Source organism: Dermacentor albipictus, chromosome 2 (genome assembly GCF_038994185.2).
Source record: "Dermacentor albipictus isolate Rhodes 1998 colony chromosome 2, USDA_Dalb.pri_finalv2, whole genome shotgun sequence".
In the NCBI taxonomy this organism is placed as follows: Eukaryota; Metazoa; Arthropoda; class Arachnida; order Ixodida; family Ixodidae; genus Dermacentor; species Dermacentor albipictus.
The window spans coordinates 94,135,266-94,160,544 of NC_091822.1; the positions used below are offsets into that span (position 1 = coordinate 94,135,266).

The 25,279-nt window shown below is 46.6% G+C and overlaps 1 protein-coding gene across 10 annotated transcripts in view; it reads right to left on the bottom strand.

Annotated features, from left to right (window-relative positions):
- Positions 1–25,279, bottom strand: part of LOC135902695 (membrane metallo-endopeptidase-like 1) — a 360,170-nt gene that overhangs the window by 54,835 nt on the left and 280,056 nt on the right. For all 10 annotated transcript variants that reach the window (XM_065432911.2, XM_065432907.2, XM_065432905.2 and 7 more), the window contains 4 exons: positions 21,833–22,029; positions 18,499–18,786; positions 17,053–17,177; positions 11,964–12,195 (listed from right to left, as the gene is read on the bottom strand). In XM_065432911.2, the coding sequence (XP_065288983.1) occupies positions 11,964–12,195; positions 17,053–17,177; positions 18,499–18,786; positions 21,833–22,029 (842 nt within the window). The remainder of the gene's footprint in view (positions 1–11,963; positions 12,196–17,052; positions 17,178–18,498; positions 18,787–21,832; positions 22,030–25,279) is intronic.

Consider the following 25,279-nt stretch of genomic DNA (forward strand, 5'->3'; position numbering starts at 1 on the left):
GGCGCACGGGTCTTTCATTGGGATTTGTAATAATTTTGTGTTTTGCATTAGGCGTTTCATTGACTTTCGATGTTGAAGCGAAGCAGTCCGCAAAAGGCTGTAAAAGGTTTCTAATGCTAGCCTGTTGTTCACCTGATAATCTAGAATTCACATCAATATTGCTGTTGACTGGTACCTCACAGTTAGGACCCCCATCATTGTGTCCTACAGTTAAACAAGCGAGAAAGCCACTGACTGGCTCCAAATAGGCGATGGCAGTTCGTGGCCCGAAGTGCTGGTATTCACGACTGAAATTGGTCACTAAAATCTGAGCACTCCGTGACGACAGCTGCAAGATGCCGCGGGCTACGCAAACCTCTCGAGCCAACAAGACTGACTGATTGCCTTCAGCGATTCCGAGATGGGGAGGATCATCGTCTGTTTCTACGGTGATCAACGCAGTACTCCGGGGCGGTAAAGTAGCACAGCCACCCGAAACGCGCAATACCGCGGACTGTGGATGGCAGTCATCTGAATGAGTTGCGCGTTCGCTGTAAAAAGTGACAAGCAACTCGCGAAGGTTTAGGATTGCGCCGTACTCCCGAAGAAAGTGCATGCCGAGTATGACCTGCCTAGAGCAGTCTGCCAGTATAATAAATGAACCGTCAAGTGTGACCTCATAAATGTGTACCCTCGCAGCGCATTTGCCGATCGGCGTGAAAACATGACCGCCGGGTGTACGGAGCTGAGGTCCTGGCCACGGTGTCGTCACCTTGCGAAGTGCAGTAACCAGTTGTCCGCTCATGACAGAATAATCGACAACAGTATCGACAAGAGCTGTTACCGGGTGGTTATCTACAGAAACGAGTGTGTCGGCTGAAACAGGTTCACGGTTTTCTAAGGAAGGTGTCGAAAGTACGCAGTCGTCGTTGTCGTCGTCGTTAACGTCGTCGTTATCGTCGTCATCGTCGACGCCGTCGTCGGGGTGTCGCACCGGAGGATCTTTCACAGTGCGTTGGACAGCGGCCCCACCCCCGGAGGTCACTGTTCTTAGTTTCCCCGACCGGCGCTCATGGGCCGGTTGCTCACGGAAGCGGAGAACGCAGTGTAGCGGCTAGGTGACGCCTATCGTCGAGGAGGTGGTGATCGTGACTGGCATCTCTGTGGAGACGGAGATCGGGTCGTTGGCAGGGACTGTTCAGCCGTGGGGAAAATGCGAGTATCGCGACGAAGGTCGACTGGCCAGATATTGCTGGATTTCTCTCGGGCGCTTTCCCTCACGTGGGCGAAGAGCGCCAGGGTGATAGCCCTGGAGTCCTATTCTTCGGTAGTAGCAGGCACGGTACAAGTGGCCCGCTTCGCCACAGTGGAAGCAGAGTGGCTGATAGTCAGGTGTGCGCCACACGTCTTACTTTCGCGTATTGATTCGGGGGCTCGTGGACCCGTACAGATTTCTACGTGAAGCTTGGCCCTGGAGGTGGCACAGCGGTTCTTCAGAAGAAGGCGAGTTACGTTGGTTCCCGGGTTGCGCAGGTAGCCTCACTGCTTGCGCATAAGTTAGTACGGGGGTGGCTTCTGGTCTACTTTGTACGAATGGCTTTGCCGCCTGGCGGACTTGTTCGTGGATGATATCTCTGAGGGATGTTACGGTCGGTTGAAATCGCACTCCCTGTAGTCGATCGAGCTCCTCACGCACGACACTACGTACAAGCTCGCGAAGCGCATCGGTGTCATAGGGCAACGAGAGAGAAGATGCTGATCCCAGGCTGATTTGGCGATCGTAGACCGAGGAGCGTTGCTGAAGGGCTCGCTCCATTGTTGTCGCCTCACTGACGAACTCAGCTTCTGTAGCTGGAGGCCTTCGCATCAGTCCAGCAAGCAGCTGTTCTTTCACTGCACGCATCAGCAGGCGTACTTTCTTCGCCTCTGTCATCCCAGGGTCAGCACGCTTGAAAAGCCGCGACATGTCCTCTACGAACATGGCTACGCTTTCGTTCGGTCATGGACCCTATTCTGAAGGGCTTGCTCTGCTCGCTCTTTTCTTGCGGGGCTGATGTACGTATCGCGTATCTGCCGTTGAAATTCTTGCCAGGTGATGATGGATGGCTCGTGGTTAGCGAACCATTTTCGGGCAGACTCCTCTAGGGCGAAGTACACGTTCCTTAACTTTTTCTGCTCGTCCCAATAATTAACGTCAGCTACACGATCGAAGTCGTCGAGCCAGTCTTCCGCGTCCTCAAAAGGCTCACCATGGAACGGCCGCGGCCAGCGTGAGGTGTGGAGAACCAGCGACGCAGGAGGCTGTCCATTACCATATGTCTCCTGTGTCTGGCTTGCGGTTGTGGTGTACATCCTCAGCAGATATTGCAGGCCGTACTCCGGACGCAGTCTTTGAAGCCATCGGCTTTTGCGTAGGCTGTCCGTTTCCAGTTCCTGGGGGTCAGAGTACATAGGCGCGTACCCCGCATCTCCACCAGTTCGTCACACACAGACAAAACCACAAAAGACTTCGGTCGATGCTATAGATCTGTTTATATATCGCTGTCCTGGCACCTTCGTCGTTTTCTTCTTCTGGGAGCCACCTTCCTAGCATGTGGCACCGAATCGCACCTAGTGGCTGTCAGCTGTGTCGAGGTCGTGGCAATATTTTCAGTCATAGAAAGCCATAGAAGAGTCGGAAAGGTCAGGGGTTTCTTAACCATATCACTTATCAGATAATACGTGAACTGTTCCGTGGTCATGGATGAGATACAAAAACAGAAAGATAGTGCGGAAAATATACAGGAAAATTGTCATATGAATTGTAGTAAAAGAACAAGGGACATAGGTAACATCGGCACATGACTATACATAAAACCGTTATGTAAAGAAAAGAGCAAAACAGGCACACAATAATATATACTGACGCACTGGAAGACCTCGGTATCACCAGCTTTCTAATACTTGCAAGGTGACGGCTGTGCCCAGCTAAGCCTACTCGCGATCGCCGAGCCCTGCTGCCTGAGGCTCCGCTCCTCGCGCCTCGTGCCTCGAGATCCACGTGCACGCCGGGCCGCCCGACAACGGCTTTTTTAAATGTTTTTTCCCTCTTCAAACGCAGCGGCAACCTAGCATTATGGAAGTTGACCGAACGAACTCCATAACAGGAATAACAAATAATGAAGCAGAGATGAACGACACGGAGCCGACGTTCGACAGCAACAGCGGAAAAACACTACGCCAGACAGGACCGTGGGTGATGCTACTAGCGCGACAACAGAAGAAGAAAGAATTCATCGCAACTTCGAAGACGCAGAAGGAGTTCTCATGCGAACACAGCACGGGACAGAACACGAATGATGGAAAACGGCAAGCCCCTCAAAAGCCATGGGGCCACAACAACGCAAGCAAGCCACGGCCTCGCTTGCCAACGACCCCACCGCTACCAGAAAACCATTACAAGATTGTTTACAGACCTAAAGCCGGTGTGAAAGCGTCAAACTGGAAAGACGGAGTGATAGCAAGATGATTAGCCCAAGCATGCGGAGTCACACCCCAGGAGCTCTACGCCAAGGTGATCATACAGACACAGTGGCAACAAATCTTAATTCTGGCAAGTACCGAAAAAGAAGATTGCGCACTTAAACTAGCAGAAATAAAAAGCATCGAAATAGGACACGCAACATACGAATTCACACCTTACCTCAAGCCAATTCCGGGCACTGTACGTGGCGTTGTTCACGGAATAGAGGAAGGCACCACCGACGAGCAGCTAGTAGATCTACTAGCAACAACCAACAAGTGCAAAATCCTGTACGCTAGAATGCTGGGAAGATCGACGTCGGCAGTGATCACCTTCGAGGGCCCGCACGTTCCGTTCTACGTTAAAGTTGGATGTACGCTTACCCGCTGCAGACCCTACCGAAAGTCAGTGCAGTACTGCAGATCTTGCGGGGAGATAGGACACAGACAAGACGTCTGCCCTAATCCAAACGATGAACTATGTGACAACTGCGGAGAAAACAACGCTGATCCAAATAACCACCAATGCGAACCGAAATGTAAGCTCTGCGGAATGCCCCATGAAACGGCGGGTAGAGACTGTCGAAGGAAGCTGAAACCGGCCCCGCCACCGTTGAGAGTCAGGGAGCGGTCAAGATCGAGACAGAGACGTTTCTGGTACCAGGCCAGCGTTGTATCTAACAACGACAACGAGCACATGATGTCCATGTCACCATCGCCACAGTCACCGACTGAGGCCGAGCAGACAAAAAGATCCAGATCCAAGTCGGGATCGCGATCAAGGGAAAGACAACAGAGCGTCCCCCGGACAACGGCAACGGGCGTGGAACACGACAACACCCAGCGCAAGGTAAGCTGGGCCAACGTCGTCAGAGGGCACATTCATACGTCGAAAGAAAATAATGGCGTTCAAACCACAAGACACTCGAGATACGAAGACACGATAATGATTCTCCGAAGACAGAGCGATGAACTGAAGCGAGAGCTAGAACAGCAAAAGAAGAAGACACAAGAGAAGGAAGCCAGCACAGAAAAGCAGCTCGAATACCTGATGCGAGAAATAGAACAACTACGGAGAGAACAGACCCAGCAATCGCAAACACCCCTACCGAGGCCTTCATCCCCACCCCCACCACCATTACCAACAGAGTCATCAACAACAAGTCAACAAGTCAACAGACCAGAGCCATCAACACTGTCGAACAAAGCGGTGATAACCCAGAACGACCTCAAGACACTTGAAGACCGCATCAACGCCAACGTGACCATCATGATGGAAACCACACTGTCCACAGTAACGCAGGTTATGCAAAACACGGTAACACAGATGATACAGACTGGCTTCCAATCTCTCAAGAACGAAATAGAGAACCAGATTCAGGCTCTACAGACCAAAATGACACAATCCGGAGAAAGTTTCAGTCAACGCATTCACATGCTAGAAGAAAGAGATAATGCTCGCAAGAAACCTAAGTACCCTGCGCGAGAAGCCAAGATAATGCAGACCCTAAGCGAACAAGATGGCGAGGCAATCTAAAGAGGAAGATGACTACAAGCAACACCCACGGCTCAAAATTTGGCAATGGAACTGTCATTCTATTCGAAGTAAGAGAAGCAACCTTGTACAATTCTGCAGGCAGTTTGACCCAGACATTATAGCCTTACAAGAAACCGAAGCAGAAGACTTCAAGGTCAGTGGTTACCTCACTCACGTCACTGACGGTCAAACGAGGACAGCAATCCTGACCAAGAAAGCCATCAACGCTCAACGACACGACATCCAACACCGCATCGAACACACCCTCGTCGAAATCGTACCCGAGAAAAAATAGCAGCAAAGCCTCTTTGTGTTAAACGTGTACAGCCCACCAAAGGAACACCTAAAGGATCTAGACAAGCTTATGAGAGAGGTGAAGAAGCTGAGCAAGGGTATCGGGCTGATAGTCGGTGGAGATTTTAATGCTCCCCATGTGGCCTGGGGTTATGCGGCCTCAAAGAAAAAAGGAGAAGACGTGCACAACGTAGTCCAACAACACCTCCTCACGCTACTCAACGACCTGCAGACACCCACGCGCATCGGCAACAGTGTATCTAGAAACACCAGCCCCGACCTCACATTCGTACACGGACTCGAACAGTATGAGTGGAGCTGCACGGACGAGAATCTTGGTAGCGACCATTTTATAGTGCAAACGATCATTCCGCACCACAAAGCAACGATGAAGATAGGAAAAGCCAAGATCACGGACTGGCAGGCCTTTCGCAAAGATGAGAGTGTCATTAATGCGACGATAGACGACATAACAATATGGATCAGAGGAGTCGTGGAAAGAGCCGAGAAGCATACGAGGACAATCCAGCTGTCGTAAATCACCCCCGTGGTCGACCCGCACTTACTCCACCTGTGGGAGGCGCGGAGGGGTCTCGCCAAACGCTGGCAGCGTAACAAGTGCAACCGGAAACTCAAAATTCGAATCTCTAAGCTGATCAAGGAAACGCAAGAGTACTCTGAACAACTTGAAAGAAAGAACTGGCGCGAAACATGCAACAAGCTTCAAGGTACCTTAAGCAGCAAGCGCACTTGGGCGGTGCTCAAGACTCTCCTATTAAAGAAGGAGAACAAGAACGCCGCAAAACAGAAAATGCAGCGACTCATACACAACCACCCGGGGAAAGAGGAAGACATTGTCAGAGAAGTTAAGGAGAAGTTCCTCGGTACTGAGCGAAACATAACTGTAGATTCGCACTTCGACGAGTATCGAGGCCACCCAAATATAGAACTGGATCGGCCCTTCATAGAAGCAGAAATCGAGAGGGCCTTGAGCAAGCTCACCCGCAACACGGCGCCGGGGTACGACAGAATAAACAACAAGACACTCCGGAACCTTGATGGACCCTCTGTAGACGCGCTCTTAAAATACATCAACGAGTGCTGGCAACAAGGTAAAGTACCACCAGAATGGAAACACGCCGAGGTAACCATGATACCTAAACCCAACAAGCCCATCAGCGTGCAGAACCTTCGACCTATATCCCTAACCTCGTGTGCTGGAAAACTCTACGAGCACATGGTGCACAACCGCATGATCGACTATCTCGAAGACAATGAACACGTCCCAAGCACTATGTTCAGATTTCGAGCTCACCTGTCCGCGCAAGACGTGTTGCTGCAAATCAAGGAAAAAGTCATCGACAAGCTAGACACGCACAGCAAAAGAGCCATCCTCGCACTTGACGTGAAAGGGGCTTTCGACAACGTGTCACACGAAGCCATACTGCAGCACCTCAACGTATATAACTGCGGTGAAAAAGTATATAATTACATCAAAGCTTTTCTGAAAGAACGTACAGCCACAGTGGGGATAGGCAACTTACGCTCTGAGAAATTCGACATACCGCGAAAGGGAACGCCACAAGGCTCCGTCATTTCGCCGATGCTATTCAATCTGGCGATGAGCTCACTACCCAAGCAACTGAAGCAAATAGAAGGGATTGGTCACGCAATATATGCTGACGACCTCACCATCTGGACTACGGGAGGGTCGACAGGTCAGCAGCAAGACGCTCTGCAAGAAGCGGTTGACACTACGGAAAAGTACCTGGAAGCATGTGGACTGACGTGCGCACCTCAAAAATCGGAGCTCTTGGTGCTAAGAAAGCGCACAAGAGGCCGACAACCGCAGCAGATACCAGACCCGGTAGTAAAAGTGGGAGGCATCATGATTCCGCAGGTTACGACGCTCCGCATCCTCGGACTCCTGATTCAAAAGGACGGGGCCGGGGGAGCAGAGTTGGAAAAAATTCAGAGAACAGTTCAAGAAATAACCCACCTTATCAAAAGAGTGACGAGCAAAAGCCACGGACTCAAGAAAGAAGACTGCACGAAAATGATACAAGCGCTGCTCACGAGCATCGCCACGTACGGGACCCCATACGTTGACATGAAGAACAGTCAACGAGACAAAGTAAACGCCCTCATCAGAAAATCATACAAAATTGCCTTGGGTCTGTCCCACTCCACGTCCACAGCGAAATTACTCAAAATGGGAGTCCACAACACGTGGGAAGAGCTCGTGGAGGCGCACAACGTCAACCAACTGGAGAGACTAAAGCTGACAAAGACGGGAAGAGCCCTGCTGCAAGATCTGGGCTACCAAGTCGAGGATGAAAGGCACCTACCTCAGCGTATCCCACACGAGATCAGAGACAAGCTACACATAAGTACCATTCCCAGAAACATGCATCCCGAGTACGACAAGGAAAGGAGACAGGCGAGAATACAGGCGCTCAAGCGCATACTCGAACGCACCAACAGCAAAGAAGAAAACGTTAGATATACGGATGCAGTTGCGTACAGTACCAACGACCGATTAGCAATCAGCGTGGTCGACGAGAAGGGCGAACAACTTACAGCCACATCCATACGTGCCAAGTACGCGAGCACAGCGGAAGAGGTGGGCATAGCCCTGGCCATCGCAACGTGCAAGAAGGCCATGGTTACCGTGGTGACGGACTCGCAAGAAGCATGCCGAAGGTATATGAACGGAAGGATTGGAAAGGCAGCGCTTCAGGTCTTGAACACCACCAAGATAGAAGCAGCACAAATCCTCTGGACACCGGGGCACGAGTCTCTCACGGGGAACCAGGCGGCGCACGCCGCGGCTCGAGATCATGCACGCCGAGCCATCTCCGACGCGCAGAGAACGCGTACCAATGACTGTGACGAGGATGAAGAACGCATATCCAAGAAGTACTCGGATATCTTGGCGCACTACATGTAGGAAGCAGAGGCGTCGCTACCCGCCCGCGCATAAGACGATGAGTAGGGACCAAGCGGTAACCTGGAGAAGACTGCGGGCTGGAACCTACCCACACGGAACACTGCTGCACGCCATGTACCCGGGCATCTACGGGCGAGACTGCAAGTTCTGCCCGCCGGACACGCCCAACACCTTGCGCCATATGGTGCTGGAGTGCAGAAGTAACCGCGAAGTACCACCGTCATCATCACCACCAAGCGATAACAACCAGGAAGAAGCGGATATGGAGGAAGAATCGAAAGACCAGTGGGAGGCTCTGCTGGTGACGCAAGACCCTGACAGCCAGCTGCGGTTGGTGAACAGGGCTCGGGCGGCGGCAGCGAGCCATGGCTACCTGGACTGAGGAGGCCACCCACCTTTGGGCTCAAGAAGCCTGGTCTCAAAATAAAGTTTATTTCTCTCTCTCTCTCTAATACTAAAATTTTTCAGATATTGAAGGTAGTCCGGTTTCGTAATTGCGCAGCTATAATGAAGTTTCAAAGAGCTGTACATGACCTAAGAGGAAATTTCAGTATCTAAACTGGAGTGTGGTTATTTACCACGCGGAAATGCATTTAGAGACACTGAAACACCTACTTTTAAAAGCGCCGTATTAGTACTTCTTACGCAACACTGCCAGCCATTGAAATCTTTTTTTTTCTTTTATAGTCGCATTTAAGAGCAGATTAGGTGAGCGAATGATCATTGTCAAATGAAAGCATGAAAGACGAAGCAATAAGCTTTGTGCCATCTAATCAATTCTCAAGAGACGGTAGTTGCTCTGACCCGTCCTTTTGCGAACTCTGTCTTGGAGCGTCGGGAAAAGAGCCCTTTGCCACCAAAAGTCGTTTGCGGTGACAAACAGATCAAGCAGTAAAGGCGAAAAGGCTGTTTTTCGCCGAAATGAGAGCTCGTGGAGAGTGGTAAGCTTGAAGCTGTTCGCAAAGTATTAATTATAAAGCTCAAGAGTAGCCTACCAGGTTAAGTCAAGTAATATATCTTTAAATAATAAGGCATACAAAATTTGGCGCAGCCAACAAACCCGACAAGATTAGCAGGATTTGCAGATTAGTTAGACAAGTGTCTTATCAGTCTGCGAGTTGTCTGTTTTGTCATAGTTCGCGAGCAAGCAAGAAGAGAACAATTTTAAGGGCGTCATAGTAGGAGCACAAGCGATAAATAATTTAACAAATATAAACATATTTATTTTATTTGGCTTTCGCTTTGTTTATAAACTGAACTTTATTTTTATTTTTATTTTTTATTTAACATACTGTTAGTCCCACTGGGACTGTTACAGGAGTGGCTTTATCAGCAAGATACAGGAATACAGTATACAGTACAGTATACGCCAGTTACACATCAAGTGAGCAACAATACAAACAGTATACAGTACAGTACCGTAAAAGGAATCCTGCGTAGTTATGGATTTGTCTAGGCTGTTCCATTCTCTTCTGGCTCGAGGGAACAAGGAAAAGTAATATGCGTCGTTAGCACAAGAGTATTCATTACTCGTAAAGTCATGCTTGTGACGTGTTTCTCTAGAACGATTAAAACTAATGTAAGTAGCAGGATCCATGTTAAAAGCGTTATGAATTAATTGATAAAGAAACTTGAGTCTATGAAGCGTGACGCGGCTTGATAAGGTGTCTAGGCTTGCGTAGGAAAACAGCTCTGTGGGAGAATCAGTGCGCCGGTATCTATGGTAGATAAAACGAACAGCTTTTCGTTGAACTGATTCGAGCATGTGTACATCTTTTTGCATATATGGAAACCAGACAACGTTTGCATATTCTAAGATTGGACGGATAAGGACTTTATATGCGAGTATCTTGGTATCTGAAGTCGCAAAGCGCAAGGAGCGCTTAAGGAAGTATAAACTGTTCATTGCTTTTTTGGTAATGTTTTGTACTTGGGTTTTACAGCTGAGATTATCAGAAATAACCACACCAAGGTATTTCTTTTCAGTTACTGTTCTGAGCACACCGTTGCCAGTACCGTAAGAGAAATTAAGCTTTGTTTTCTTATTTGTGACAGACATCACTACAGTTTTTTCCATATTGATTGCCATTTGCAATGTATTGCACAACTTTATGACGTTGCCCAAACCTGTGTTTAACCTTATTTGGTCTGCATAAGTGTTTATTTTTTGGTATAACACGCAGTCATCCGCAAAGAGACGCACCTTCACATCAACGTGGTATGTTATGTCGTTTATGTATAAGATGAATAAAAAGGATGCTAGCACAGAGCCCTGCGGCACGCCAGAAATGACCGGAACGATATCAGAAGCATGGTCATTGTATTGCACATATTGTCGGCGTTCCGATAAGTAGCTGGCTATCCACCTCGTAACGGGACCATCGCCAAGTATTTTGTTTAGTTTGAAATTCAATTTAGCATGTGCCACGCGATCAAAAGCCTTTGAGTAATCAAGGAAAATTATATCAGTTTGGCTTTGATGATTGATTCCCTCTGCGAGGTCATGAAAGATTTCTGCCAGCTGGGTAACAGTGGACAACCCCGCTCTGAAGCCATGCTGGTTTTGGTGAATGATGTTTTTAGTCTCAGTATGTTCTTTAAGAAATTTTAATAAGATGTGCTCAAGAATTTTACAACAGGTACATGTGAGGGATATAGGCCGGTAATTGGACGGGGACGTTGCGTCGCCTGATTTGTGAATGGGCACGATTTTCGCTACCTTCCATTCAGCGGGCAGAGAGCTGTCCTGAAGTGACTTAGAAAATATGAGGTAGAGATATTCACTGATTGGTTCGGCAAAGCGCCTAAGAAAGCAGTTTGGAATTCCGTCAGGGCCACAACTCTTTCTTTCATCAAGGTTCAACAACAGAGAAAGAATCCCAGGTACACTTATGACCGGAGCGCCAGAAAGTTGTGTAGACTCATTACTATGGCACGATAATGGTCCTAAAACACCGTTATCAGCGGTGAATATCGACTGGAAGTAATTGTTAAATGAGTCAGCTTGCTGCTTTCCACGTGTAGGCGAACTAGCAGTAACATTCTTTCCGTTTAAATGCCTCCAGAACTTGGCCGGCGAATTTTTAATGAAGTTGTTAAGTGTAGTGCCACAAAATCGTTTCCTAGCTTCGAGTACTTTATTCTTTAATTGTTTTGTTGCCCTTGTCCCCCTTGAACTTGTCCTCCTTGCGGGAATAGGAAGGCGTATAAATGCATATAAATGCATATAAAAGTATGATAATTCACGTGCGATAAATGCAACTCACAGCAGTGGGGGCATCTACGTCACACACCTTTGTGTTTTCCAACTTTCCATCTGTTTCCCAGACCTAAATAAAACAGAGCACAATATTAACCATGCGGTTCACCGGGAAAGATTGGCAAGGCCCGTCGCGCTCGACACCACATGGCGGAGTCGTGAAAAGCGGAAGCTTGGCGACTAAGGCATGAACCACGCTGCTGTTATGGGTGCGACGTCTCTAGAACCAGGAATGCTGCACTGGACAATGGCAAATTGCGCCACATTGCTAAATTCGTCATCTTGTCGGTTCTGATACACGCACAGAGTGATGCTCTGGCGTCTCTTATTCGCTCGAAATGTCGTCGCTACAGGATTTGACGATATGGTGGAATTTGAGTATGTCCAGAATAGCACTCCAGGTGCGAACAATGCTGTCGGTGCGGAGCTCCCCCACATCGTACCCGCTCGCTCTTAGGTAGCAGTGCCACCGCGGACCGGTAGAGGCGGCTGCTGGACTCCGGGAGCAGATGGTAGACCTCCGCGACACAGCGCAACTCCGGAGATTGTGTGCTAAGCTGGAACGGCATCACAGAGTCCCAGAAATGGTGCCGCTGGTTGCGCAGACTTGTCGAACCGGACCAGGCGACGTACTCGACAAGACGCCAGCCCAGGTAGTTGGCCAGCACCACAGACCTTAGTTTAATGAGGGTATGAAAGCATTGCGTTATCCTTGTATAACCTTACGTAGCTAGAATGTGGAACGTGAAAACGCAATTGTCAAGTGAGTTCGCCGCTCGGAAGGCACGTCTTCGAGAGAAATGTGTGAGGCGTAATCTTTTCGACACTATGCGGCTTTTACTGTGTGCACAAAGGATGATGCAGGGGCTCCACGGCATTCTATAAGAATTTCAAAGACGTATTCACACAAGACGACGGCCGTCTTCCGCCTTTTGAAATGTCAGTACCTCCTATTCCTGATATGGTAATATCATGGTGAACATGGCATCTTAAATCTGCTGCTGACTCGTTACGTAAAAAAATATCCTGGATCAGACAATATCCCAAGTTCTTTCTTGGAAAGTTATGCTGAGTGGTGTGCAAAACACATAATATGTTCCGTAGACCAGATCTTTAAATGGAGCTGCACTACCTGACGATTGGCGGGAAACCAGAATCAAGCATTTGCATAAATCTGGTGTAAAAACACTAATTCAGAATTACCGTCCAATTTCGCTAACCTCAACAGCTTCTAAAATCTTAGAGAATATTATTCACAAACATATAACTGCTTGGTAAGCACCGGGGCTACGCAGTATGCAATACAAATCCCTTGTCTTTGTCGATAAAACTTGTTCTCGAAAGAGAGAAACGTCACATCAAGGTAAAATTCTAGCATTTTCATAAAATTGTCTATTGACACGCCAAAGGAGTTTTGGAACTCTACTGCACCGTTACATTCTATAGCATCTCTAACAGAACAAATTAAGGCATCGTGGTGCACGGAGTAAAACAAGTCTTCAACATCTACTGAAAACACATAACCAATGGAAGTACCTTCCTCAAGAAACCTAACTTTTGAACTCTTTGCGGCGTACGGATCTTGAACTTTAAGGGATGTAAGGTGCTTTTGAAGAAACTTGCTTAACACAATCTGCCAAGTTCCATTTTCGCTGACCACTGTTCTGAATGGCACAGACAGTTTGTGCGTCTTGGCCGTAACGAACACGGAAAGGGCATTGCTTTTGCTGTTACCAATGTGATTGGCCAGCCTGCTCAGATCTAATTCTTTGCACATCGCTGCCGCCTTGCCGTTCACTCGCATCGCACTAGATTTCAGGAGGATGAAGTTCTTCGCAACTGCTTCGCCGGCTCTTTTTTGAAATTCTTCCTCGGTGAACACCACGAACCCACCATCCTTGTCAGCTTGAAGAAGCCGGAGTCTATTCTTCCTGAAATACGACACGACTTTTCCCATCGAATCTTTGCTAGGCAACGTGGTAGTGCTGGTCGTAGATCTTATAAGCGTATCCACGCCATCCAGTAGGCAAGAACATAAGCTACCTAACTGTATGCAGCATGGCTTTAGGCGAGGATTTTCAACTAATACCCAACTTGTCGAAATCGTTCATGACTTTGCAGCCATAAACGAGGGTAAACAAACAGACGTAATTTTCGCGGATTTCCGTAAGGCATTCGATAAAGTGTCGCATAAAGAATTGCTGTATAAACTAAGCTACATTCTGCAAAATAACAAACTACTCGCCTGGATAAGGGTGAATATCTGTATAAACTAAACTACATTCTGCAAAATAACAAACTACTCGCCTGGATAAGGGGTTATTTGAGTATCCGACGTAAGTTTGTAACACGAAATTCGGCTAGTTCAGGTAAGGTACTCATTGATTCTAGCTTCCCCCAAGGATCAGTTCTTGGTCCACTTCTGTTTAGACTTTATATAAATGACATTGTGGATCACATTTCTGTGTGCATTAGGCTGTACGCTGATGACTGCGTCCTGTACGAAATGTTTCTTCTGCTGAGGATCATTTAGATTGAATGATGCCTTTAAAAACATAGTAACATGGTGCAATGAATAGCAAATGGAAATTAACTTTGACAGGACTGTCTTTATAAGGATATTGTTCAAAAATAACCCTTTATTGTACAACTACAACGCCAAAAACATTATGCTTTCTAAGATAAACGAATGTAAATACCTTGGCCTCTGGATTACTAACACTTTCTCGTGGAACAAACATGTTGAAATTATCACAGCGAAATGCCTCCGAAAGCTATTCTTCCTAAGACGCTCTCTCATATTTCCTACACTTCCTGTGCGTTTTCTTGCTTACAATGCCATCCCTCGACCAATGTTAGAATACGCGATTGTCATATGGGATCCCTTTACTAAAAGAAACATTACTAAACTAGAAAAAGCTAAAAAAGGGCAGTACGATTTATATTGAATTTGTATGGCAGCACTTCAGTTACAGAGCTCCTCAAGAGAAATGAATGGCCATCCGTGACACAAAGGAACCGAACATGCCGTTTAAAATTTTAATTTCAGCTCATAAAAGGGCACTACAACATTGGTACATTGAGCTTGATCACTTTTTCTACTGGCTATGCTACACGTCATCGACACTCACAGACAATAACACCGTTAGCTACTAAAAAGAATTGCTTCAAATTTCCTTTTTTTAGAACTATTGCTGAATAGAATAACCTTACTGATGACATTGTAACCCTATGCTCACTGCCATTATTTGAGTCGCATCTATATTTATGTAGCGAGTCATTTACGGTGTTGAATCAGTTACTGCTTGTCTTTGCACGTTGCGAGTGACCTATGTTATATAACACTGTATCTTCAACATGGAATTTTCAATTCCACTTTGTATCCACCCTGCTAAGGTCCTGGAAACAGGACCGCAGTATCAATAAATAAGAAAAAAGTCACATTTCTGCACAGATACAAAAGAAAATATCGCTGCTTTATAAGCAATAAATCGGTTAGGGTATCTGAAATGGAGAAGTGTGATATATCAATTTACAGCGTACGTAACATAGCTAGAATGTTTAAGAGAGTTTCGCAAAATATCTACATACAAATACGCTTGATATTTTCGAGTGGCTGTGTTATTTTTTGTTGCTGTCTTAAAACTTGTAAACTTACTTTTGTATATTTTAAAATAATGAAATTTTCAGTAATACTCCTAATAATGTTGATGACATAACTGGGAATTGCGCCTCCTAACTTTCAGTAAATTTCAACTTCTTTAAATGCAGCAAACGTCAAAATTGGTGAAGTGCTTGCCCAGAAAACTGATTACTCCCTTCCCATATATTTAGATAGGAGCTAGTGAGTAAAATATTCTTCATAAGGAGGTAACGCTAATGTCATGGCAAACCACGGCTATATGAATAACAAAACATCAAACAGGGGAAAAAATGACTCTGGAGCACCGAAACACACCAAGGTGTCGTCTAACTGCATTGCCCCATCGATCGTGCAGAAGAAAGAAAAAACGTCCAGTGGACCAAGTCACGGAAGACCACAGCGCCGAAAGCAGAGACTCACCCTGACCTGCCGTGCGGACGGCAGATTATTCAAGCGTTTCTAGCGTCAGCGAGTCTATACCATGCACATAAGTTTTGTTTCAGTTTTTTCTAACTTTATGAATTGCGGTCTCTTCTACTGCATAGACAAAACTGGAACAGTACTTAAAGTGTCTGTTAAAAGCGGTACGGCTCTGCACATTCTGAGCAAAATAAACGTATGTGATAATTGCTCGAGCTACGTGATAGTAAATGCCACAGAATCCCACCCACAGTCAATTGAGCGCAGCCGATGTGTGAATGGGTTCTTTGAAACTGGTACAGCGCAACATAGAAAAAAAGAAGTAGGCCGAACCGGTTCGGCTTGTTTCTTCCTTTCTATGTTGCGCTGTACCAGCTTTAGATGCAATATCAACTCGCCGAATCCTCAACCCTAGTGAATGGGTTCTGATATTTTACCTAGTAAAACGATTTGATTACACAGCAGATGTGTGCAACAGCGTCCGTTTGCGTCATCACGCTTAATCCAGTTCTAATTAGGCTCCGCGTAGTCGTCCTTAACAGATGATCAGTGAAAAGCAGGGAAAATGAGTAGATGGGCATGTTCTGAGCACTACACTAGCATATTGCATTAACGTTATGTAAGACATGAAGCTACTGCGCTAATCTGCAATATGTTATTTATGTCATCTGTACATTACGCTCTTGATGATGCTCATGGGCTTGATGCAGATGCGCTTTTATACAACGTTCTTTTATTTTGTTGTGTCTAAAAAATAGCGCATTTTATTTTGCTCTTTTTTACATCGTTATGTTATACATAAACGTGTATGGAGGTCCCCTGGCCTAGACAATTTCAGGCTTTACATACGGTTCCTTATTGGCAGACCAGGACATACAGCAATCGCAGCCGCTTCCTCGCTGAAAAATGTGCAGCGAAGCGAGTGATAGCCAGCCGTCGCATTATCTGTCACCTGCCACTGTATGGACCTTTATATGTGTGTGAAGTGTCACTTAGAAAAAACAGAGATCGAAGTTACATTTCTATGACATGATTTCCGTCACCGAGATACAGTCAACGGTGAACGAGCTGAATTGGTTGAGGGCTTTGGGACATGGGCTTTTTTTTCTTTGTTTGGTGGAACGCTTCACTTACGCTACGTTTCACTTGCGTAACGTTCCGAAAGGTTACCCAAAGCGTATGCTACGCTGGACATAGGCAATGCATTCGCCGCAATGCATTGGGCCCTCGGTAAACGTTTTGGTTTCCCGTAAATATTCATAAACGGAACTCTAATAAATTTGCAGAAAATTTGCGGTATGATTTCACTTCAAGGCGGACGGGCTCATCGGACATAATAAAACAGGAATGCGATTGTACAGTCTGTCGCACCTGCAAGGCTGATTTTCACCCCACCGATTGGGGACTGCGCAAGAAAAACTACAAAAGCATAATTAAGAGCCAGTATATAATGTATTGCGCGTTCGTACCTTTTCAGCAGCAGGTCATTGAGGAATGCCAGGTAGTAGCGGCTAAAGACCACCACCGGGACCAGCTCTAGGGTCGACTGTCCTAAGCTTCCAAACACGCCACCAAGTATGCCACTCCACTGCGCCTGCACAAAGGAGATGTCCGCTCATATCAGGTAAGTGGAAGCGGCTTGGGCCCCAGCATGAACCATCGCACGAAGGAACTATGCACGTTTTGGCTGGAATGACGCTTACAAACGAGGACATACATGAGTGTTAAGAATCATTTGCACTGACGTCCTTGTTAACAACTAGATCACGAACTTCGCAGAGGCGGAGGTCATGGTAAGGACTGTTGATCGAAAGCCAACGTACGCAGTGTTCCAGCTATCATGCATCGCGTAAAAACACAGAAAAAGAAAACAAGAAAAAACAGGCAATTCAACGCGAAGATAACCAACTGCACATAGTTTAGAGTCGAGTAGTGCAGCCGCCGGTAATCTTTTTATTGATTCCATTGAATTTGTTAATTAATTCGAATTAGGTAAACTTTATTCACAGATCTGAATGGCGCGCGGACAATGGAGTATTTGCTAAAATAAACATAAAGCTCGCATGTTTTCAACTACGTACTTTTTGCCCGGTTACTTTTGACAGACTCAATTCCTTCAAGGTCTTCGTTCCTTCAAGTTCCTTCAAGTTCTACAGAATTAGCTTATTGCAATAAAGTACTTAATTGAATAACAACAAAAATAAAACGCTGGCGGCTACTGTGCTGGACTACGAACAATATTCACTGGTTATTTTTGCGTAGAATGGTCCGTCTTTTTCAAAAACGCGATTCTTGATAGCTCAGTCAGCCAGTACATATGCTTACACCATTAAATATGAGTTCACTCAGATTTGGCTCACTAGAGCGGCATGCCTACTTTCCTAGAAGTTATCAATACATCTAATAAAGCCTAGCGCCTACAGCAATTGATAATAGGTTTATTTTATTGGTAGTGCGTTCCTTCAAGGACACGACGAGTACGAACGGCGAGGTAGCATGAGGCACCATCTCGAAAGACACCAGCTATCGGCAGAGCGAGTCAAGCTTTGCGTTGATATTGGATGGAGGCACGTCTTCTTCTTCCCACTTGGATAGGGTACCTATTCCGGAGAAAAAATTTTCGCTAATAGGACCTTTCATGTTTCTAGTACGCCATTCTGCAAGTTCTCATCGCAGTCCCGTCTTCACTTCTCGTGGCCAGTTTATTTAAAAAGGCGATTGCCCTATACATATAGTCTTCTGGTGACCTTGGGATGAAACCGCCGCAGGAGGAAGAACTGTGTTTTATGCTCAACGAAGAGAAATACAGTATGATTGCCTTCAGGTATACGAGTTGTTCCGCGCGCAGGCACTGCGCAAGACTTAAGCAAGCCGACAACTTATAACGTTGTCCAGAAAGTGTAAACACGCGTTACCACGTCCTCGCTGTCTTGCAGGAGACGCAGTTGTGCCTCCAGGTGTTCCACGGAGGTCGAACGCCGGGGAATGTGGGCGGCCAGGGCCTGCTCGAAGACGTAGAGCTGCGTGGCGAGCTTGGACAGAGGAACACTCGAGAAGGCGTCCGGCAGCAGCTCGCGGAAGACTGCCAGAGCGTATTTCTCGTACGCCTTCTGGTGATGCTGCTTGACCTCCTCGATGCCCTCATCTGGACCAACGGCCAGCATCCAAGACGCTGGGCTGAGCAACAGATCGGGCGGCTCCAGCTGCGTTGTAATAGAAAGTCATTATGCGAGGCACCCCAGAGAAGAGTTGAGAATGCGCTCAGACTAGTCTCCTGTTAAATATTGGGATCAGCCAATGTTATATTTGCGAGATTTGAGCTCGAAGTGAAGTGAACATGCGTTTTCGCACCAAGTAACTATAAATATCGGTTTCGCAAAACTCCTTTACATCACTTGCAATACTGAAAATTGTAGTGTATTCTATCGTGTAAGAAGGATAGGAAAAGTGCAGATGGAAACGGAGTAATACAAGAGCACAGTGGTAGAAACTAGGCCTTTTTAGCAAAGTGTGCCACAAGGAGTATCCCGGGTCGTGTTCGTGTACGATCGGCGAAATTTCGCTGCTCTGGGACCACATTCGAAAGCATGCTTGCTGCATACGGCAGGAAGTATACCAGCACTCCTCTCTCAAAACTGGAGTCAATGCACACAAGAGCCATGCAAGAAGTTGATCATCATCTCCAAGTGCTGCGTATCTGAAGAGAGTGACCAGTTTTCACCGACTGTGCACGAACAGCTTTGCTTTTTGTAGACGCTGTACAAGAATGGCGTCGAGCGCGCTATATTTTGTACCGCAAACTGCTCAACTAGCTCGCGTATTCAGAAATGCGCCTTAAAGTGCCCCGAAACACCTTTGTAACTTATCACAAGATTACATCACAAATAAATTACCTCACCTCTCAAATCGGTTGTCTCAAAATTTCTTTAAATCCTAGAAGCACTAGCGAAGTCAGACAGACTTATCCTACGCGGCGTTCTTTCTCATTTCATTTCCACTAACGTACTGGAAACTACGACGTCTGTTAGAAAAGTATCCGACCTTACTGTTTTTTTGAACCCCTGATATATATGAAACTAGCGCGCATGCATCAGCCGACCGTGAACATTCGTGCGCATGCGCGAATTTTTTGCCGCCTACCGATAGCTTCAATCGCTCGGACGCAGCGTTTTAGTGAGGTAGTGCGCAATGCTTTCGTCGTATTTTTTTTTTTTTTTTTGCGGGGAAAATGGCAGAGCGACTGGAGCAGCGCTGCTGCATAAAAGTTTTCCAGAAACTGGGCGACAGCCAAGTCGAAAACATTCGGGAGTTTCAAACGGCTTTCGGTGACGATGTAATGAGCAGCACACGGATTAAGGAGTGGTACAACCGGTTTAAAGACGCCCGCACATCGGTGGAAAGCGTGGCACGCTCCTGTCGGCCATCAACATGCCGAAATGACCAGGTCAGTGCCGAAGTGAACGCTGTGGCGATGCGGGACCATGGTGTGGCTATCCAAAAAATTGCGGAAGAGGCACTTTTTCTGCACGTTCTATTATGAGCGGATTTGGCCATGAAGAGAGTTGCGGCGAAATTCGTGCCGAAGCTGCTCACGCTGGAGCAAAAGCAACTTCGTGTTGAAGTCTCGCAGGACATGCTGGATTCTACAAACAGTGACCCCGTCATCATGAACACCATAATCACTGGTGACGCGTCTTGGCTGTACGGGTACGACCCGGAAACCAAATCCCAGTCGTCACAGTGGAAGAATTCCACGTCACCAAGACCAAAGAAGGCCCGCCAAGTGCGCAGCAACGTCAAAGTGATGCTGACTGCTTTGACTCCCGCGGTGTGGTAGACCATGAGGACGCACCACCGGATCAGAAAATCATCAAAGAGTATAACAGACATGTCCTCCGTCGCTTACGTGATGCTCTACGGCGCAACAGACCGGAGTTGTGGCCAACAGTAAATTGGCGGATCCATCACGACAATGCCCCTACACATTCCTCGCACTTGATGCAGACTTTTTGGCGAAAAACCAGACTCCTGTAGTTCAACAGACTCTTTACTCTCCTGATATGGCCTCCTACGTCTTCTGGCTGTTTCCCAAAATAAAGAGGCCATTGAAAGCAGCGAGATTTCAGACAACAGGTGACATTATGGCTGGAACGACAGCTGAGCTAAGCTCCATTCCGAAAGAGGCCTTTTCGGAATGCGTACAACAATGGCAGCACCGCTGGGAGAAGTGTGTGGAGTCCCAAGGAGACTACTTTGAGGGCGATTAGGTTTCCAACGCTCCAGTTATGCCGATTTTTTTTTTTATTCGGCCAACGCTTGCATACTTTTCTAACAGGCATCGTGCACATGCAAGACAGCAGGGGGACGCAAGGGAGGAATGCACCACTGACGCCGCCCAAAGGTTCAACGTGAGACGCCTCGCGGGAACCGTGGCATCTGGGAGGTCACGTGCAGCAGTCGCGGCAGCGCGCAACCGTGGTGTTTAGACTAGCAGTGCAGAGATGAAATCATATTTCTGTGTTTTTGAGGTGGCAGACTTATATAATCTTCGTTCATGAACTCAAATGAGCAGTCATTGTATCACTGAGAATGTTCTCGCGATCACTAAATCAGCAGTAAGCTACCGTGGGACCAGCTGCTACCGATGATATTGCGTAAACGAGAGCAAGCGATTTTTTGCTGCTTTTGAGACAAGATTATATATTCCTTGCTGCATGCAGTGCAATAATATTTGGCTCGCATGTTCACAGGAGTCACGTTAACAGATACGCAACGTTTTCTTACTTTGTTCAAAAAGTGTTTCAAGGCCCCTTTACTCGGTCAAGACAGCCTCAAGATTACACTTCAGGTAAACCTGCCCAAGGGGCCCACAGGCCTTCTTTGATCGTATTCACGTTAGGCGCTATCTTGAGCGGAACATGATTACACCAGATGTGGGCTTCAACTTATGGCATACTTTGAACATAGAAGTAAATCTTAACTGTATTAGTGCACGCCATGTCCAGAGCTGTACTAGATAAGAACGGCGGCAGCCAGCTACGACTCCACACTTTTAAAACAACTTCATCCACGTGCCACTGCCTTTGACAGCCACACAAGCGAAATGTGAGAAGTACTGTTTAAAATAGGGTATTGGGTGCTTCCTCCAGACAACATATAGAACACGGCAGACTTCCGCTGTCTTATGCTAGATTGTCAAACGGCAGTCAACACTACATATACAACAGCTTGCAAATGCCTGTTACTGACAGAAATGGTCCGTGTGCGCGAGTTCCCGACTGGCTCCCTGATGGACAGCGTCACGACGAAGGGTGCAGCGAAATCTCGCAGTTGCACCATGAGTGCGACGGCCACGTCAACAGACTCGTTCTCCCGAAACGGCCACGAGGACAAGCCGACGGAGGACAAGAGCCGTCGCATGCCGGCCTGCACAGAAAGGTGATGTCCTGCAAGAAGCAAGCGCCGCTGAGGTCCATTTGCAAAGTTATGAGCAGTGCTCAGATTTGGCGTTTCAGCGACTGCACCTTAAGGCTGAGAGGTCGTTCTGATTTTTTCGCTATTTCGCGACAAATATTTCTGCTCAGCTACAAGCGACTTTCTTTAGCGACATGGCAGAACAATTCGGCGACGCATGAGTGACATGATTTGAAAGAGTTGCTTTGGAAACGATTCGCTAGAATGCAGTTATTAAAAATCTAAAAGTATGCGGCCTCAATTGCTGCACGGTTCGGCTGATAGTTATGTTGGCGTGTTGAGAACAAGCTGAAGCGTGTGGCACAGAAATTAGTTCTTTTCCTATCGTCGAATAATGAAAAGTTTGCAGGCAAAGCTGGTTGAACTCTATTTCTGACGGAAAAAAATGGCTTTATCCGTGGTCATTTGAACCCTCCTGGATTTTTTACATAATAATGTGAAGGTAAACACAGTTCAGTTGTCATAATTTGTTGTTTTGTAAACATAATAGTCCATTTGTAGCCCTCAGCACCTTCCTGGCAAATGCGCCGTTTATTCCTCGCCTGCAAGGATGCTAGATGAAGGTAAAATGTTTTGGTAAATGCATTATACGTCGTATTCGCCGGCATACCATAGTGTTTCAAACCATATACTTTATTTGTAATGCGCTTTAAACCTTCAGCGATTATTTTAGCTACATTGCAGGGAATTTAAGGAAGCCTAATGACTTGTTTGTCTCATTTTAGCGACAAGTGTCTCCATTTAGCGACAACTGTCTCATTTCAGCGAGAGTTTGCAACACTTGTACTGCCGCTGGTGCAACCGCACAGCTATACAGCCCTTTTTCTGGCTAATATTTAAGTCTACAATCACTTCCCAAGCACTCCGTGCAGATGGTTAACCAGAAAGCTGAAAGAAGCGGCCCCGTTGTTTATCACTATTTTAATCACCACGGTTCATTAAACGACGGCTTCGTAGTCTGCCGGATGCATGATACGCAGTCTTTGCTTGCGCTCAGCTGCACAAGCCTGTTCTAGTGCCCGCGTTGCAGCATCGGCATGGCGTAGACGAGGTGCTTCCCGGTTCTGTTCGTGGCGCTGTTGATCGAAAGCTGCCTGCTCCTTAGGAGTACGTATGACGCGGGGCCTACCCATTTCGAAGCCGTAGAGGTACTGTTGCGCGTCACTAGAGCAGCGACGTCACTACTGGCGTAGTCAATCGCGCGCCTCTCTTTCAATTTTTTTATCGCTCATGTGTATGCGGTTGCGCCGGAGGAATTTTCGGCGTGCAGGTGACAGACGGACGAAAAGATCGGCTAGACATATACAGCTTCACTATAATAAATCTTTTTCAATTGTAGCTCTAAGAAAAGAGCAGAAAGTATAGATAATATGGATATTTTACGTAGGATATGTGTAAACTTCAGTGTGCCCGAATGAAAATTTCTTCTAAAGAGCAAATTAGAGAGAGATACAAATTTTATTTGCAGAAAGGATGAAAAGTCAGCCTGAGCAATAGCATGTACTGGTCTGTTACGCTGCTCTTGGGAAAGGCGATCGCGAAAGGAAGGAATGATTAGTCACGATAAAAAGGAAGTGCTTTTATGCTATTCCGACTCGTTCCATGAAAAGTTAGAGAAAGGTGACACGTTCACTCCACGCAGAAACTGTGGGTGTGTAATGTGCATTATTTTGCCCTTTTACGCACGTCTACAGTTTTTTTTTTTTTTGCATCCTGACCTCTTCGCTAGGTGACTGCCATTTGCAGCTCTAAAATCTCAGGTGCTCTGACGCTGTGCGACTCCCACTGTTCGAACACAAACCACGTTGCCTCAGAACGCGAAGTACGAAAATGGCTCATCAATAGCACGTGGGAGGAATGTTAAAAATACCTACATTACTGCATCGAGTATTGCGCTATTCTTCTGCAGAATAATGTCCTTGCATTTATAGCGTCCATGAGACATTGAGTGAGCAGCACAGTGGTTGAATTTGCAAGGGGGTCTGCGAGACCTCTTATGCGTGGCGCCTGGAAAAGCGGTCTCATAAAACTAGGAGCAGAGGCCTGTACGCATCACTACATTTTGAACCAATGTATCTCGCGCCACAAAGAAAAAATATTTGGAGGGTCGGCGCTAATTGTTACCACAAAGCACTGGCTTGAGAGATGCTACAGTTTAGACAGAATTTTTTTTAAATCGGCTTGGTGGTCTTAGAAGCTTCTCTGTGCTAGATACTATGCATTTGCACTCAAGCTGTGCTTCCTGAAAGTCCATATCTAAGCGCGCTTCTGTTCATGTGGGCATGGATGCATAGAAAACCGTCTTTACAGCACGTGTAGACTTGCACTAGGATAATGACGTTATAAATGGAGACGAAAATGCGCAATCAAAAAATTACTGTTGCCCAATTTAATGATTATATATATATATATATATATATATATATATATATATATATATATATATATATATATATATATAGATATATATGCTGAATCCGGCGACAAGACAGCAGGATGTAGCTTTTGCCTGCTACATAAAGCTCCGTGGCCCCCTAACGCTGCCTGCGCTGAGGGCATACAGTACGAACACACACGTGCTCTGAGGCAAAGCAGTGGCACAGCTGGATGCGTAGCGTTATGCCTGTGTACACATCTACGAATCAGCTTAAAGCTGAAATTCCTTTCAGATATTTTAATAATTTGATAGGCGTATGCGTATTTCAGCGTGGAGTATATTGACTCATGTCCTTATTTATCCTTTTTTTTCGGAGACTGCACTTTACGCGCTAACAAATTGAAGTTATCGCTCGGCGCAAGACACGCCTTCATGATTTGGAACTTAATCGAATGTTATCGCTTATTCTATCTGTTCTATGCATTCCCTGAAGTGTGTAATCAGATTGTATCCGCGACACGGATTGTGTAGTACTCTCTGGAAGGCACACGGACACCAGCGAATACGTTGGTGCGTTGCACAAGTCATATGTATGTAAGCCTGTAGGCTTTTGCAGGTGAAGACTACTGTTGCGCAGGCTGCTTCGGCGTCGGCAGCTTGCGACGTGGGGAATGTAGCCACTATAGCCTTTAATATATAAGAGAATATGCCTAGCAACTGATTTCGTTGTTGTTGCAGCACCGATATCGGTACGCAACGCATAGTTAGGACTCCCGAGTAGCAGCGTAGTACAAGGGGCGAGCAAAAGGAACAGAGATGGCAATACGACAAGCGGCGGCGTGCTG